An 18,262-nucleotide genomic window follows, 5' to 3' on the forward strand; every position below is an offset into this window, starting at 1 on the left:
CTTTTTTGAGGTTCCCTGAAGTAAATGATTTTTTAAACATTCTTTTCTGTGTATTGTTGTTTGTGTAGAATATTTTATTTCAAATAGTTAACCACTAGTCACTCCTTTGTACTTATAGGCTTAAATACTTCTATTTGTAAATTATATTACATAATAAAAGCAATCCATGCACATAATAAGAAAATTTGGAGTCATTCTCCAAAGGTAACTGCTTTTAACAGTGTGAATCCCTACAGAGATTATGTGTGTAGGAGTGTGTATGTGTAAGTGATATTACAATCCTTTTTCCCACAAATAGAATTATACTATTCATACTGCTTGGAAATTTGTTTGGTGTGGTGAAAGTTGGGCTTTCTACTTTATCCATCTTGGAAATCTTTCCATATAACTACGTATTAATCTGCCTCCTTCTTTTGAATAGCTGCCATGTGTATCATTTCAGGTTTATAGCATAGGATACTTATCTCTAGATCGACCCTTCTGATGGCCCTCACAGTTTTCCTGTTTCTTGGTTTTTCTATTGATGTTATAATGAATATCCATGCAAATGTATCTTTATGTACTTATGAAATCTCCTGCATTTAAAGATATTTAAGATTTTCATGTAGAAATAGAATAGAAAATAATACTTAAGGAGTCAGAATTGTCTACAGCTATAGTGATACATTTAGGTGAGCAGAGGTGAGGGGGAGAGAAAATCTAAAGAGTACATACATGTTGGAGATGTTTAAGGACATCTGACGGATTTCCCCAGAGTTGGATACTGTCAAATTTTCACGGACACAACTTACAGCAAATTTTTAAAAAAGTTTTCAGACATTAAGTAATTGGGAATCTCCAATAATCAGTAGTATTTTGTATTGAAACTTGAGCATTTTAACTGATTTTTTTAAAATATACTTTTTGTGGTAAATCTTATTTATTATGGTCTTCAGGAAGTGATCATTTATGATGGTATTACTCAGTTGAACAGAATAGTCAATTAACTGGAAAAATCAATACTCTAACCCTGTGTATAAACAAAAGAGTACAGTGCCTGCTATAGTGTTTTCTAAAAGGCAGGTGAATTCATTGGCAATTTATGGGAAAGTGTATTTTGGGAGGGTTAGGAGAGTGTCTTAGGTATGAGAGTTCCTTAATTTGAATTCTCCATTATATGTTAGAGATTGTTATCTTTTAAAGTAAGCAGTTTATACCCAAACTGAGAGAGACAAGTGTTGCTTGAAAACGGATGATCTTGAAGAAAGAGAAAACCCAATTAATTAGAGATAACAAATCCACTAAAAGCATACATCTGGAAAAGTAATACCCTATATTTATAAAGCACTTCACAGTTTCTAAAGTATTTTCATGATCATTTTCTCAACACAATGAACGAATAGATGTTATTGTCCCCAATTTGTAGGTGAAGAAATTGAGACTCCAACAGGTTGACTCTAGTTCCTGTAACCCTTTAGTAATAAAGATGTAAATATTACTGCATTTGTTTCTTATGGCTGCCATGACAAATTACCACAAACTAGATGGCTTGCACAACAGAAATTTATTGTCTCACAGTCTGGAAGCTAAAAATCCCAAACCCGGATGTCAGCAGGTTTGTTTTTTTTAAAGCACCAAACAAGAATCTGTATCATGCCTCTCCTAGCTTCTGGCAGTCACCAGCAATCTGTGGCATTTCTTACCTTATTGATACATCACTCCAATTTCTGTGTCTGTTGCCACATGGCATCCTCTCCCTATCTTGTCTTAATTTTCCTCTTTTTTATGAGGATACCAGTCATTCACTTAACATCACGTTTTCAATGTTTATTCATGTTGTAGCATGTATCTGTGATTAATTGTTTTTGTATGAGTAATTAATAGTATGGATTTTTATTCAGTCATATTTTGTTTATTCACTTATAAGTTGATAGGCATTTGGATTTTTTTCACTGTTTTTACTATTATTAATAGTGCTGCTTTAAGCATTCATATGAAAATTTTTGTGTGAACGTGTTTTCAGTCCTCTTGAGTGTATACCTAAGAGTGAAATTCCTAGGTCATATGGACTACAAAATTGTTTCAAAATGGCTGTACCACTTTATATTCCCAGCAGCAATATCATCCTCAGTAACTCGTGTTATTAGTCTTTTTTATTATACCCATTTTAGAGTTAGTGGGTATGATGTGGTATTTTATGGTTTTGATTTGCATTTCCATATTGGCTAAACAATTCTGGTGGGACATTTGAATATACAAATGCAAAGATAATAATTTACACCTTACCTCACACCATATACAAAAATTAGCTCAAAGTTGAATGTAGATCTAAAAATAAGTTAAAAGTATAAAACTTCTAGAAGAAACTAGAAGGAAATTTTTATGACCCTGATGGACTAGGCAACACACTTATAAATAAGACAACAAAAAGGATAAATTGGACTTCATAAAAATTAAAAGGTTTTTCATGTCAAAACACACCATTAATTAAATGAAGGCAAGTCATAGGCTGGTGAATATATTTACAAATAATATATACTAGTATGATAAAATGAATTCCTGTTCATTAATAAGAAAATGTATCACATAATTAAAAACTTGGTAAAAAATTTTAATAAGCATATCATAAAAGAAGATGGACGAATGGCTTAATGATAATCTCAACATAATTTGTCATTTGCAAGATGCAAATTGAAGCCACAAGATACTACCTCATACTCACCACAATGTCTGTCTTTCTAGGTATGTACCTAAGAAACATGCAAACAGTATGTACACACACCCAGCTCTTAGTACCATTATTTAGATAGGCCAAACCTGGAGACAGTTTACATCTCAGATGGTAAAATGGATGAACAAAATGCCGCATATCCATGTATTGGAATACTATTTCTTAGTAAAAAATAATATGTGCTACATATGGAAAGAAGTCAGATGCAAAAGACTTTGTATTTTTATTCCATTTATATCCAGAAAAAGAAAATATTTAGAGACCAAAATGAGATTAGTGATAGGTTGGGGTTGGGGTAAGAGTATGATTGATTGCAAACAGCCACGAGGGATTTTTGCAGGGGGGATTGGGGGGGGAATGGGAATGGAATGTTCATTAACTGAATTTTGGTGATTTTCGCATAACTCCTTAAATATTCAAGTGTACACTAAAATGGTATTTATGGAATGTAAATTATACCTCATTAAAGCTGTTTTTAGAAAGGGAATCAGACGGTATTCAGGGAAGATTCCAAAGCACCAGGTATTAATTTAAAAGCATTTGCGAAATATACATTGTAATGAATGTTAAATATTTTTTAAAGGGCTACATTGTGTTTTAATAAGTATCTGAAAGCATCTTAGGTTCATAATTACTAATATTCTTTATTAAGAATAAAAGAATATTAAATGAATTTAAACTTCAACCAAAGAGATCCAGGAAAAAACTAAAGGAATAAAATTTTCTTTGGTAATTGTGAAGCATAGGAACAAATGTGGAAGGAGATCTTATGCATGGAACCTCTTTTATATATGTGATTTTAAATTCCAGTACACAGCCATAGTAGCTATACACCTAAACATCATTGCATATATTTAAATATACTACTTTGTAAATTCATTCTTCCTTCTAATTATACCGACAGTTATTTGGTAGCATCGCTGAAAATGTGCATTCAAATTTGTGGGGGTTTTTTTTAGGTTATAATTTAAAAATACCATTTTGGCTTTAGGAAAAAATGATTCTAGTTAATGAATCAAATCATTAGAAGTCTGATCAGTTTTGCAAGTTCATTCTGATCTTAAATGAACATTCACAAATGTTTGTAACTGATTGTTCATACAGAAGAAAAGTAAATGGGTAATCTGAATAGATGAGGTTATCTGTACTCTTGGGTAGTTGTCGTCATTTACTCAAATACTCACTGAGGTTGCCATTGTGAAAAATTGTCAATCAAAGATGAAGATATAAAAGTGAATTGAAAATTGAATTGAAAAGTAATTTTACTTTCAAATGGTTTGCAAATGTAGATATTAAGTTTGGAATGAATGTCGTTAATGACCATAGCTGTGAGAATTATACACCTGCTGATCTCTAGAATATTATAATAAATGAGGTTGATTTTCCTGTTGACTACCCCATTTTTTCTCAATATGGTCTTATTACTTTTTCTATCACATTGCTGACCCCTAGTTATAAACGCCCACGTAGAGATATAAAAATGTATGAGCTCATATGTTGCTTTTTTTTTTTTTTTTTAAGTATCTTTAAGTGCAGGAGAAACGATTCCAGTGTTCTTGTCTTTTCTGCTTTGTTAGGTCACGGCTGATTCTAGATGGTGAAAACCAAGCCTATAATACAAGTAAAGAGCTGTTTTACAAGCAGCCTTCCTTCCAGCAACTAAATTGTCCCCAAAAAAGACATATGCATAATGAAGCTTTTAAGTAGTCACACATATATTTATATATTCTCTCTCATGAATGACTAATTTTAATTTTTTTAAAGTAGCAATTCAGCTTGCTTTTAGAACCATTTAAGCTTAGCATACGATTTTATTTTCCCTCCAAAACCAACTCTTCCTAATTATGAGGAAGGGAAGGTTTGCATATTTATTTTTGCAAAAAACAGTAGAATAAATCCTCATCACCATATGAGTGGCTTAATCCTGATACCTCTGACCTAAGTTGGATAAATTTAGAAATTCATCCAGTGATCATTAGATTTAACTGAGAACTCTTTTGTGCAACCAAAATCTAGCCTCCGTGAGGGCAGAGACATGCCACACACTCATTGTGAGCCTTACAGCTCAGGGGGCCCACCTCTCTTATATTAAAAAGATCCATTATAAAGAGGAACAGATCTTTCTTTTGAATTTTCACACAGTCCTCAGGAGTATTCTGCCTGGAATCCTCTTCCTCCAGATATCTGCATGGTTCCAGCCTTCACTTCATTCAACTCTTTGCTCAAATGTCACCTTCTCTGGAGGCCTTTTCTAAATACATTTTCTTTAAAAATAAAACTTCCCACCCCACCTCTCTCTATCACTTTCTGTACTTTGTATTGTTGTTTTTCCATAGGCTTTATTGAGGGCTGACAAATCACATGTGTACTTACTTGCTTGTTGCTATTTTCCCACATTACATGTTTCATGAGAGCAGGGATTTGCTTTATTCGTTGTGATATCCCAGTATCTCCTTTCATGTTTGGCACCAAGTAAGTGTTCAATAACTAGATGATCAAATGTATCACTCCAGTAGGGCTTCCATAAGGGCAGGTCAGCAGATATTTCCCAATTAACTACAAAGCTCTACCTGTGTGAGAGTCTTGTGATAACCAGAATGTGGTCTCAGCTTCCAGGAAGCTTACAAGCTAGATGAGACAGATTGCAGACAAGTGTGGAAATATGCTATGATGATTAAGAGCAATAATTTTGAAGCCAGATTTTCTGGATTCAAATTCTGGCTTTTGAGAAACTTTTAAACTCTAAAATGGACTTTAAAATACCAAATTCTAGTAACCCTTTTAAAGTCAATCAGAATGTTACTAGGAAGTGGTAAAACTGAACTTTATGGAACTGCATATTATTCACCCATGAGAACAAAGGAAAATATTTGCATATTTGTATCAGGTTATGACCCATAAAGTGTATTGCAGTTACTGACCTAGAACACCAAGGGGAAATGAAAAAAATCAATATTAGAGGTCAAAAGCATGCTGTGATAAGTCAGAACAGAATGTGATTATTTTCAATTTGTGAATCTGAGTAGTTTTCAAGGAGGAGATAGCATTTTAACCCAAACTGTGATGGATGAATATAATTTCAGTAGGCATAGTGACAGAAGGGGGTCTCTAAGAGAAATGGAGAAGCAAAGGCACAAAAAATACAAAAGGATGGAATATGTTTAAATAGCAGTGAGCATGATGGTATTGTTATTGTGGTAGCTCATTCCACTGTTCCATGTCAGATCCTCTGAGTCGTCCTCTGATTTCTGTTATAGATTCATTGGACAGTTTGGTGTAAGCTTGCTTGGATAGCGTCCTATAGTGCCACCAGGAATACTGGGATGTTAAGGCCACCAGAGGCAGCCCTTAACCACTGGGCTTTGGGAGTCAGTAGGAATATACTCCCCGCTCCCTCTCCTCAGGTGGACAATTCTGAGAGATGTCTCCAGACGTCCCGGTGGAATGGAGGCCTACAGTAGTGTCATCGACAGTGTGTCCTTAATCTTAGCTTTTCTTCTTTTGTTGTCTCCTTGTCCCTTCTACCTCATTCCTGCTTCATAGAATCCTCTCCTCCAGCAAGCTCCTCATACCCATGTCCTTTTAACACACTCTGCTTTTGAGGATTTGCTTCCTAAAGAGGCTGCACACATAATCAGGAACAGGAAATAGCTCAAAGGGTTAGATTGTCCCACAGATTCACAAGAATCAGAGATCTCAGCCAGTAATGAAGCACACGTGAGCAGAAAGAGATCCAGGGCTACCACTCCAGCTCTCCAGCACTTTCTAACTACACTTTGGCCCAGATTTAACAGATGACTTCTCTGAGCAATGCAGGCATTCCTCCTTTTATTGCACTTCAGTTCATTGGGCTTCACATTCACAGATACTGCTTTTTTTTTTTTTTTTTTTTTTTTTTTTTTACAATTTGAAGGCAAGACCCACCACCAGCAAAATGATTACAACTCTCTGAAGGCTTAGATAATAGTGTTTTTCAGCAAAAAAGTGCTTTTTAAGTAATATATAAACATTTTTTTAGACATAATGCTGTTGTGCTCACTAGACTGCAGTATTATGTAACCATACCTTATATATGCACTAGGAAACCCCCCCCCCCAAAAAAAATTGTGTGACTCGCTTTATCAAAGTATTTACTTTACTACGGTGGTCTAGAGCTGAACCTGCAGTATCTCTGAGGTATGACTGTGCCTAAGAGAGCAGTACCTAAGAGAGTATATCACTCACCCAAAGGGAGCTGTTACATTTATAGTTTGTGTGACATTTTCAAAGGGACCCGTGCCCCAAAAGTGCAGTTTCCCCATGTGCAAAATAGAGAATAAGCATACTACCTGCAAAGAAGGATTGTTCTGAGACTTAAGATAATGTCTATAAAATATGCTAAAAGCAGCTAAAGAATGGTTATTTTTCCCTCTACTGGAAATCATACTAGGTAATGATTTTCATGCCTTAGCTACTTCCATATCTCTGTATTGCACTACTAAGGCATTGACTGAATGTTAGTTGAATGAATTAATGGATCAGGAGGAAAAGTTAAATAGGAGACCATAAAGTCGAGCAATTCTTAGTAATGATGGGCTACAAAGTGAGACTGTTCATATATAGAAGAGGTTAGATTTAGATTAAATTTTATTCTCCGTGTGGATATATAAAATTATCCAGACTGATGTCATAAAAGGAAATTGTGATACAGGTGCTAAATTGCCCAGAAACATGATAGATTGTGCTAAAGGTCAATAGATGAAAAATCAGTATTGAGTAGATTTAAGGGAAAATAGATTTAAATGTTTTAAAATATTAGCATCAAAGAAATTCAAGTGCACATAAGCAACTTACTAGTCATATACTGAATCATACAGTGTCATGTTACATTGTTTTTTAAAGAAGAAACTTTACAAAGTATGTTCTCTGACCACAATGGAATTAAATTAAAAGTCAATAGCAATGCAATATATAGAAAAGACTATACTCTTTGGAAATTAAACAGCACACTTCTAAGTATTCCAAGATCCAAAGAAGAAATCACATGGGAAATTAGAAAATATTACAAGCTGAAAAAAAAATACAACATATTAGAATTTGTGGGATGCAGGTAACATAATGCTAAGAGAAGACCTTATACTTTTAAGAGAAATGTTTAAAATTAATTATCTAATTTTTTATCCTAAGAAGCTGGTGGAGAGGGTGGGGAACAAATTAAATCAAAATAGTAGAAGGAAAGAAATAATAAAAATAAAATCAGAATCAATAAAGTTGAAAACAAAGACGAGAAATTTTGCTCTAGCCCCAGGTGGCTCAGTTGGTTGGGGTATCATACACCAAAAGAAAGAAGAAGAAAAAAGGGGGTTATGAGCTCGATTCTCAGTCAGGGCATGTGCGGGGGCAACAGATCAATGTTTTTCTCTCACATTGATGTTTCTCTCTTTCTCTCACCCTTTCTGCCTCCCTCTCTCCAAAATCAAATTTTTAAATCTTAAAAAAAAAAAAAAAAAGAATAGAGAAGTTTTACAAAGCCAGTTGTTTCTTTAAAAAGATCAACTTTATAAACCATAGCAGGAATGATTAATTAAAAAATATATACAAATTATCAATGTCAGGAATGAAAGAGAGAGAATACCCCTACAGATCCTATTGATGTTAAAAAGATAAAGAAGAGGAAAATATAACTTTATGGCAATAAGCTCAACAGTTTTAATGAAAAGCACAATTTATCAAAACTGAAATAAAAATTAGACATTTGAATAGCCCTATAATCTATTAAAGAATTTAATGTGTAACCAAAATCTTCCACCAAAGAAAATTTCAGACTTGAATGAATTCTGTTAACATTTAAAGAATAACTAGCACCATTGTAAACACATTTTCCAATAATAAAGGAGTAAACACTTTCCAAATCACTTTATGGAACTATATTTTGGGGATGTGTGAAAAAAATTATTTTTCTCAACTCCAGGTGGTAGAAAACACTAAAGTCCATGATCAGTGGTGCATGTCCCTCTCCCCTGGGCCTTCCTCTGGGCACAGGTAGGTTCTGAGGGCAAGTGGCTGTGGCCAATCCCCATCCAGGAAGCCCCGGCCCAGATAAGGTGACTGCACCCAACTCGGACCCCCTGCAGACCCTGCTCTGACCCTGAAAACTCCATAGAGAAGCCCAAGTCCCGGGAACCCATTACACAAAATGTCCAGGTCCCCCCTTCTACCTCCTGTGTTCAGGTTTGGATTCCTGGAACTGGTGCACACCCACTGGGTGAAACTATGGGATGGCACTTCTCTGAGGTAACAAGTGACTGGAGAGCAGGGACTGCAGACTCCCACCCAGGCATCCCCTCACCCTGGTCTGGCCTTCAGCCACCCTCAGATGTTGGCTGACATAGGCAGTACAAGAAAATTACATACCAATATCCCCCATGAACATTGCTATAAACATCCTCCAAAAAAAATGCTAGCACAATTGAAAATTCTGTCAAGAACACTAGTACAAGGCTGGTTTCACATATGAAAATAAATCATATGGACAGAATAAAGGAGAAAAACAATAGGATCATCTCAATTAGGGCAGAAAAAAATCATTTGACAAAATATCACACCCTTTCCTGATTTAGAAAAACAAAACAAAAACAAAATTAGAAATAGAAGAGAACATCTTCAATTTGATAAAGGGAACTTTCATCTAACATTTTTAATCGAAATATACTGAACACTTTCCCCCTATTACCAGGAACAATGCAAGGTTTTGTATTCTCACCACTTCTATTTAGTATATGTTGGAGGTCCTAGCCAATGCAGTAGTGTGAGAAAAGAAAGAAAAGGTATAAAGATTGGGAAAAACAGACATAAAAGTCTTTATTCACTGAAGAAATGATTATTTATGTAGAAAATCTTTAGGAACCTGCAAAACAGCTGTTAGTATTTAGGAGTGAATTAAGTAAGGTCACATGAAACGAGGTCTATATATAAAAATCAATGGTATTTCTATATATTAGTGACATTTGGCTGGTAATTGGTATTTTCAAATGCTTTTTCATCATGTCAGAAAACATGGAATAAATTTAACAAAAGATGTGCAAAACTTCTAAATTGAAGACTGTAAAACATTGTGAAAGAAATTAAACAAGGACTAAATAAATGGAGAGATATATCATGTAAATTGATTGGGAAACTCAATATTGTTTCTACCAAATTGATGTCTAAGTTCAGCACAATCTGAGTTAAACTCTCAACACCTATTTTTTTTTTTTAATAGAAAATAATAGTGTCCAAAAATCTATATGGAAAAGTGAGGGCCAAACAAACCTTGGGCGGGGAGGGGGAACTTGAAGAGTTTTTTTGAACTAGTTTTAGTTTAAGACTTACTATAAATCTATAGTAATCAACGCAATGTGACATTGTTATAAGAATGAACAAATGGATAAGTAAAACAAATGGGTAAGTACAGTCCAGAAATAGATTCACACATACTAGTATGTATGTATAGTCAATTGATTTTCAACAAAGTACCAAGGCATTTCAATGAGGAATATCGTGCTGTGATGACTGGTCAAACAAACAGAAAGAAATAAACCCACACCCAAAACTACCTCACATAGTACACAAATTAATTAAAGATGGATCATAGACTAACTATAAAAACTAAAGATCTGGAAAGAAATAGGAAAGTATTTTTGCAACTTTTGGATAGGCAAGAATTTGGACATAGGAGGCACAACTATATAAATAAATAGAGGCCCAGTGCACGAAATTCGTGCACGGGGGAGGGGGGATGGTGTCCCTCAGCCCAGCCTGCACCCTCTCTAATCTGGGACCCCTCGAGGGATTCTGACTGCCCATTTAGGCCCCATCCCATCAGGACAGTCAGCCATCCCTCTCACAATCCAGGACTGCTGGCTCCCAACTGCTTGCCTGCCTGCCTTCCTGATTACCCCCAACCACTTCTGCCTGCCCGCCTTATCACCCCCTAACCATTCCCATGCCAGCCTATTTTCCCCCAATTTCCCTTTGCTGACCTGGTCACCCCTGCAGGGTTGATTACTCTTACTGCCCTCCCTTGCAGGCCTGGTCCCTCCCAACTGCCCTCCCCTGCTGGCCATCTTGTGGTGGCCATCTTGTGTCCACATGGGGGCAGATCTTTGACCACATGGGGCAGCCATCTTGTGTGTTTGAGTGATGGTCAATCTACATATTACTCTTTTATTAGATAGGATAGAGACCTGGTGCATGGGTGGGGGCCGGCTGGTTTGCCCTGAAGGGTGTCCCAGATGAGGGTGGGGGTTACCTTGGGACATGGGGTGGCCTAGGTCAGGGGCCTATGGTGGTTTTCAGGCCAGCCACACACCCCAGCAACCCAAGTGGAGACCCTGGTATCTGGAACTTATTTATCTTATACAATTGAGACTTTGTAGCCTGGAGCAGACCAAGCCTTCTATTTGCTCCATGGATGCCGCCATTTCTGTTGAAATTTATTTACCTTCTCTAATAGAAACTTTGTAGCCTAGAGTGGAGGCCTGGGCGCCAGGGTGTGTGGAAAGCTTGGCTTCCTCTGTTGCCAGAGAAACCCATACCTCCCTCCTGCTCTCTGTGGCTGCAGCCATCTTGGTTGGGTTAATTTGCATACTCTCTCTGATTGGTGGGTGGGCGTGGCTTGTGGGTGTAGCAGATGTATGGTCAATTTGCATATTACTTTTTTATTAGATAAGATAGTACTGGAAGTCCTAGCCACAGCAATTAGACAAGAAGGAAAAATAAAAGGCATCCAAATTGGAAAGGAAGAAGTAAAACTGTTATTATTTGTGGATGAACATGATATTGTATATAGAGATTTCTAAAGAATCCACCAGAAAACTACTAGAAGTTATAAAACAATTCAGTAAAATAGAAGGATACAAAATAAATATACAGAAATCAGTTGCATTTTTACACATCAATAATGAACTATTAGAAAGGGAAACTAAGAAAACAATCCCATTCACAATTGCTTCAAAAAGAATAAAATACTTTAGGAATAAATTTAGCTAAGGATGTGAGCGATCTGTATTTAAAAAAGTAGAAGACACTAAAGAAAGAAATTGAAGATACAAATAAGTAGAAGCATTTACCCTATTCATGGATAGGAAAAATTAACATCATTAAAATGTTCATACTACCCAAAGCATTTATAGATTCAGTGCAATTCCAATCAATCTGCAAATGGTGTTTTTCACAGAACTAGAACAAATATTTCAAAATTTTATATGGAACCACAAAAGACCTCAAATAGCCAAAGACATCTTGAGGAAGAACAAAGTTGAAGGAATCACACTACCTGATATCAAGCTATAGTACAAGGCCATAATATTCAAAACAGCTTGCTGCCATCATAAAAACTGATATATAGATCAATGGAACAGAATTGAGTGCCCAGAAATAAACCTGTACCTTTATAGTTAGTTACTATTTGACAAGGAATCAAAACATACAATAAATGTGGTTGGGAAAATTGTACCTATTTTTGCCACAAAAAAAAAAAAAAAGAAAAAGAAAAAAAGAAACTAGACCAACTCACACCATATACAAGAATAAATTCAAAATTTATTAAAGATTTAATGTTAGACTTAAAACCATAAAAATCCAAGAAGAAAACGGGCAGTAAAATCTCAGAGATTTCTCATAGCAATATTTTTTCTGCTATATCTCCTTGGGTAAGGGAAACAAAATAAAAATTAATAAATAGTACTACATCAAACTAAAATGTTTTTGTACAGCAAAGAAAACTATTAACAAAATGAAAAGATAACCCACTGACTGCGAGAACATATTTACCGATATATCTAATAAGGGTTAATATCTAAAATTTGTAAAGAACTTATCAAACTCAACACTAAAAATTTTAAATATGGATAAAGGGCTTAAATAGACACTTCTCCAAAGAAGATATATAGATAGCCAATAGACATATGAAAAGGTTCTCAACATCACTAGTCATCAGATAACTGCAAAATAAGACCACAATGAGGTGTCATCACACACCTGTCATAATGACTATCATCAATCAACAAACAAGTGTTAATGAAGATGTGGAGTAAAGGAAACATTTGTGCACTGTTGGTGGTAATGCAAATTGGTACAGCCACTGTGGGAAGAAGTGGAGTTACCTCAAAATTTTAAGAATGAAAATGCCTTATGATATACTTGTTCCACTTCTGAGAATTTAGCTGAAGAAACCCAAAACACTAATTCGAAAGAATATATGCACCCCTATATTCATTGCAGTGTTATTTACAATAGCCAAAATTTGGACACAGCCAAGTGGATAAAAAAGCTATGGCACATTTACACAATGGAATACTACTTGGCAGTAAAAAATAAATAAATAAATAAAATTAAATAATCTTATCCTTTGTGACAGCATGGATGGAACTGGAGGGCATTATGCTAAGTGAAATTAGCTAGTCAGAAAAAGACAAGTATCATGTGATTTCACTTATATGTGGAATCCAATGAACAAAATGAAAACTAACAAGCAAAATAGAGACAGGCTCATAGATAGAGGCAGGCTAACAGCTGTCCAAAGGCTGGGGTCTTGCAGGACAGGGGGAGATGGGGAGGTGGAGGGATTGAGCAAAAAATAAAATACTCATAGACACAGATAAGAGTTTGTTAATTGGAGGAGGGAAAGGAGTTGGGAAAGGTGTTGGCCAGTATATGGGGGTTAAGTGATGATTGAAGGAGATTTGACTTGGTGTGGTGAACCTAATACAGTGTGTAGATGATGTGTTGTGGAATTGTGCACCTGAAACCTGTGTAATTTTGTTAACCAGTGTCACACCAATAAACTCACTTAAAAGTAGAAAAGAAAGCTATGTTGACTAAAAAATAATTACACTACAAATATTCGAATTAAATATTTTCTCCTTTGGGAATTGCTAATTGCAGAAAATTAGCAGTTGGTGCATGTAGACAAGATTGCTAAAAATAGGGGGGAAATTAACTATACTCCAATAAAAAGATAGCCTTTCAGGAAGCATCAATTCTACAATATAACAGCCTGAGACAGGTTTGGAGGTTTTAAGCCTGCCGTGTTATCTCTGAGACCTAGAGGAAGCAGAACATAAAAATGAGCTCCTATCAATTTGAAGAAAACCTAATCTTTCTGATCATGGCTATTCTCTAAATCTATTGAAGATGTTCAAATTCAGTGTCCTTGGTATCACTGCAGGTTGACCTGAATAGTGAGCAATAAACTTGTGTATTATAATTCTGGTTTGAAGATATGTGCTTAGGAAGTGAAACCGACAGTCAGTGTTTTGTGTCTGTCTCTAAGCAGACTAACAGCCTATATAAAATGACAGGTGCATTTTTAGGGAAAGAAACCCATAATGTTTTCTTATTTAGTATGTGACAGTATGTCCCAAGATAATACAAACTTAAGGGTCTGGAACAAGCATGGTTATTAAAGGCTAGCAGTTTCTCAGTTCATACAAATTGAATTCTTTTCATAGGCTGGCAGACTGGAAATCTAGTATAAAGTACTGAAATAAATTAGCATATTGAGTGAATTTATATATTCAAGCTTGTGAGCACTTTGAATTTAAGGAAGAAATTTTATTACTTCTTGAAAGAAAAAAGGGCAATTCTTAAATTCTGTGTTTGATCTCCCAGTTGGAAAGAGCCTATACGATAAATTATATCATTTTGATGATTATCCAAAGACATGGTTATTATACTGATGGAAATCTTTCTCTCTTTTTTTCTCTTTCTTTTTTTCAGAATTACTGATTTAGGAAATATCAAAAGAAGATTGTACTTATCAACGGTCCATAAAGAACTGTCCTCAACCCCTCTCCATGCAAAAATTCCACTCTTCATGATCAAGCGTAAAATTGTAAGTGTCACATGAACTTTGCTTAAAATATTAAATTCAATTCAGCAAATATTAATTATGTGCCTAGTCCGTGTATAAGGCACTTTGTTAAGTGCTATGATTGTATAAAGGTGAATAAAATTCATACTCTGTTTTTCTCACATGAAAATGCTTAAAATCTACTAGTTAGAAGAGTATAATTATTTAAATATCAGAAATAACACCAAAGTCTATGGCCATACCACCCTGAATGTGCCCGATCTTGTCTGATCTCGGAAGCTAAGCAGGGTCGGGCCTGGTTAGTACTTGGATGGGAGAAATAACACCAAAACTGTAATGGGAAGCATAGTCGAAAGGCAAGGTGCTATTGGTACTGTGAAAGGCAGAGAAATCCAACTGCTTTCAGGATGAGGAAAGGTTGCATGAAAGAGATTGCATGCTTGCACTTAATGGACTTTGAAGGATTGTAGAATTTTAATAGGTAAAGATGGAAAGCCAGTCATTCCAAGCAGAAGGAACAATTGGGGGCTGGAAAGTAGTACATATTTTGGAGAACAGAGAACAATTGATCATTTTTAAAAACTATATCTTTTAAAAATAGCTTTTAGGAAAAATCAGTCTTATAACGGCCTGGAATAGGTTGCAAATTTTATGTCTGTTGTATAACCTCTGAGAGCTGAAGCAGCATATACCGGTAATATATGCATAGATAAGCAATAGGCTATAGATTAAGAAACTTGGGCCTGTTATGACTGACTAGTCTCTCAAACTTCAGTCATTTTAATACCTCTATCATGACTTCCATGTTTGTGTACTACTTGTTCTAATATGTATTTAATATTTTCCTTTAAAAATCTACTCACTTTGGGGAGGAGGGGTAGGCTTAAATAAATTTATTTTAAAAGACAACTTTAAGCACCTACCCTAAATGCATAGATACAAATGTAAGGAATCGAGGCTCATGAATAATTGGGTAACTATGACATCAACAAAGGAAACTAATAAAGCTTTAATAACTAATCCTAAGTAAAAGCAATCTATGAACTCTCATATAAAGAATTCAGAATATTCATCTTAAAGATATTTAGTGAATGAACTTCAAGAATACATAGACAGAAAACTAAATGAAATTAAGAAAATAATGTATGAACAAAATGAGAAGTTCAACAAAGAAATAGAAACCTCAAAGAACATCAAACAGAAATCATGCAGCTGAAAATTACAGTAACTGAACTGAAGAATTCAATAGAGAGCTTCAAAAGCAGATTGAACCATTTAGAAGAAAAAAATCAGTGACCTGGGAGATAGGATAATTGAAATTATTCAGTCTGAGGAGTAAAAAGAAAAGAATGAAAAAGAGTCAAGAAAGCATATAGGAATTAAGGAGCACAATGAAAGAATATTTGCATTATGGGAATTCCAGAAGGAGAAGAGAAAGATAAAAGGACAGAGACAGTGTATTTAAAGCAATAAACTTTCTAAATTTAGGGTGAGAAATAAACATTCAGTTCCAAGAGGCTCAAAGGATCCCAAATAGGTTGAACCTGAATAGAGCCTCACAGAAACACATTATAATTAAATTGTCAGAAGTCAACGAAAGAATTTTGAAACAGCAAGAGAACTTACATGCCAGAGACCCCCCTGATAAACTCAACAGTTTTCTCAACAGAAGTTTTTCATGCCATAAAAGAATGTGATGACATATTCAAAATATTGAAAAAGAAAACTGTCAACCAAGAATACTTTACCCAGAAAAGTTGCCCTTCAAAAAATGAGAGAGGGATACTTTTCTAAACAAACAAAAGCTGAGGGAATTCGTTACCATCTTACAAGAAATGCTAAAGGGAGTTCTTTGAGTGGAAATAAAAGATACCAATTAATATTTTAAAAGCACTAGAGGCCCAGTGCACAAATTGGTGCACCAGTGGGGTCCCTCAGCCTGGCCTACGGGATCAAGTTAAAACTAGCTCTCCAACACCCCCTGCCCAGGGGTTCCAGATTGTGAGTGAGTACAAGGGACCTCACTGGTGCAAGATTGGGCCCGGGGAAGGACATGGGGGAGGAACTGCGGGAAGGCTCCAAGGTATGTCCAGCCCGTCTTCTTCAGTCCTGATCGGCTGGACCTCAGCAGCAAGCTAACCTACTGATAAGAGCATCTGCCCCCTGGTGGTCAGTGTACATCATAGCAACTGGTCGACTGATCAGCTGTCTGCCCCCTGGTGATCAGCACACATCATAGCAACTGATAGAGCAGTCTACTGTCTGCCCCTTGGTGGTCAGTGCACATCATAGTGAGCAGTTGAGTGGCCTTAGCATATCATTAGCATATTACACTTTAATTGGTTGAATGGACAACTGGACACGTAGCATATTAGGCTTTTATTATATAGAATAAGAAGGCAGTATAAAACTCACTGGTAAGGGTAAATACATAATCAGAGTTGGATTCTGTATAGGGTAATGGTGGTATGTAATTCTTTTAATACTCTAGTTTAAAGTTCAAAAACAAATGTAGTAAGAACAACTATCACTACAATAATCTGTTATTAGTTACACAGTATAAAATAACCTAAATGTAAGGGTGATAAGTAAAAGTGTAAAGCTTAGGGATTCTACTGAAGTTATTAGTTTTAAAAAGGGTGCTATAATTTTAAGATGTTTTATGTAAGCCTCATGGTATCTGCAAAAGAAAACCCTGTAGTAAAACAAATAACCTAATGTAAAAATGGCCAAAATGCCTTTACAGATATTTTTCAAAGAAGACATATGAAAAGCCAACAGATATATGAAAAGGTGCTCAACATCACTAGTCACTGGGGAAATGTAACGCAAAACCATAATGAGATATTACCTCATACCTGTTAAGATGGCCATCATCAAAAAGAAAAAAGAAAAAAAAAAAAGAAAGAAAAAAGAAAAAGCAAATGCTAGTGAGGATGTAGGAAAAAAAAAAAAAAGGAACTCTGTTACACTGTTGGTGGGATTGTAAACTGAGACAGCCACTATGGAGAATCCTCAAGGAAATTAAAGAAAGAACTACCATATGGTCCAGCAGTGTCACTTCTGGGAATATACACAAAGGAAATGAAAATATTAACTTAAAAGATACTTGCATTCCCATGTTCATAGCAGCATTATGTACAATAGCCAAGACATGGAAACAAACTAAGTGTTAATCAACAGATGAATGGATAAAGATGTTGTATATAATATATACACGGAATATTTTTTGGCTATTAAAAATGAGGGAATCCTGCCCAGCCAGCTGGCTCAATGGTTGAACGTCAACCTATGAACCAGGAGGTCACAGGTTGATTCCTGGTCAGGGCACATGCCTGTGTTGTGGGCTCCATCCTCAGTGTGAGGTGTGCAGAAGGCAACCAGTCAATTATTCTCTCTCATCATTGATGTTTCTATCTCGCTCTCCTCCTTTCCTCTCTGAAATTGATAAAAATATATATATATTTTAAAAGCAAGGCAATCCTGCTATTTGTAACAATATGGATGGACCTTGAAGGCATTATGCTAAGTGAAATATGTGAGACAGAGAAAGACCAGTACCATATGATCTGACTTATATGTGGAATCTAAAATAACAATAACAACAAGATTCATAGAAAAAAATAGAGCAAATTTGTGTTTACCAAAGTTAAGGGAAGGGAAGGAGCAATTGGAGAAAGGTGGGCCAAAGGTACAACCTTGCCAATTATAAGATTAAA

At 35.5% G+C, this 18,262-nt stretch overlaps 1 protein-coding gene across 5 annotated transcripts in view; it reads left to right on the forward strand.

The window, feature by feature from the left end:
- CFAP20DC (CFAP20 domain containing) overlaps positions 1–18,262 on the forward strand; it is a 207,591-nt gene that overhangs the window by 62,557 nt on the left and 126,772 nt on the right. For all 5 annotated transcript variants that reach the window (XM_084903147.1, XM_084903145.1, XM_084903143.1 and 2 more), the window contains one exon: positions 14,450–14,564. In XM_084903147.1, the coding sequence (XP_084759273.1) occupies positions 14,450–14,564 (115 nt within the window). The remainder of the gene's footprint in view (positions 1–14,449; positions 14,565–18,262) is intronic.

This window comes from Pipistrellus hanaki, assembly GCF_964339955.1.
Source record: "Pipistrellus hanaki genome assembly, chromosome: 13".
Classification (NCBI taxonomy): domain Eukaryota; kingdom Metazoa; phylum Chordata; class Mammalia; order Chiroptera; family Vespertilionidae; genus Pipistrellus; species Pipistrellus hanaki.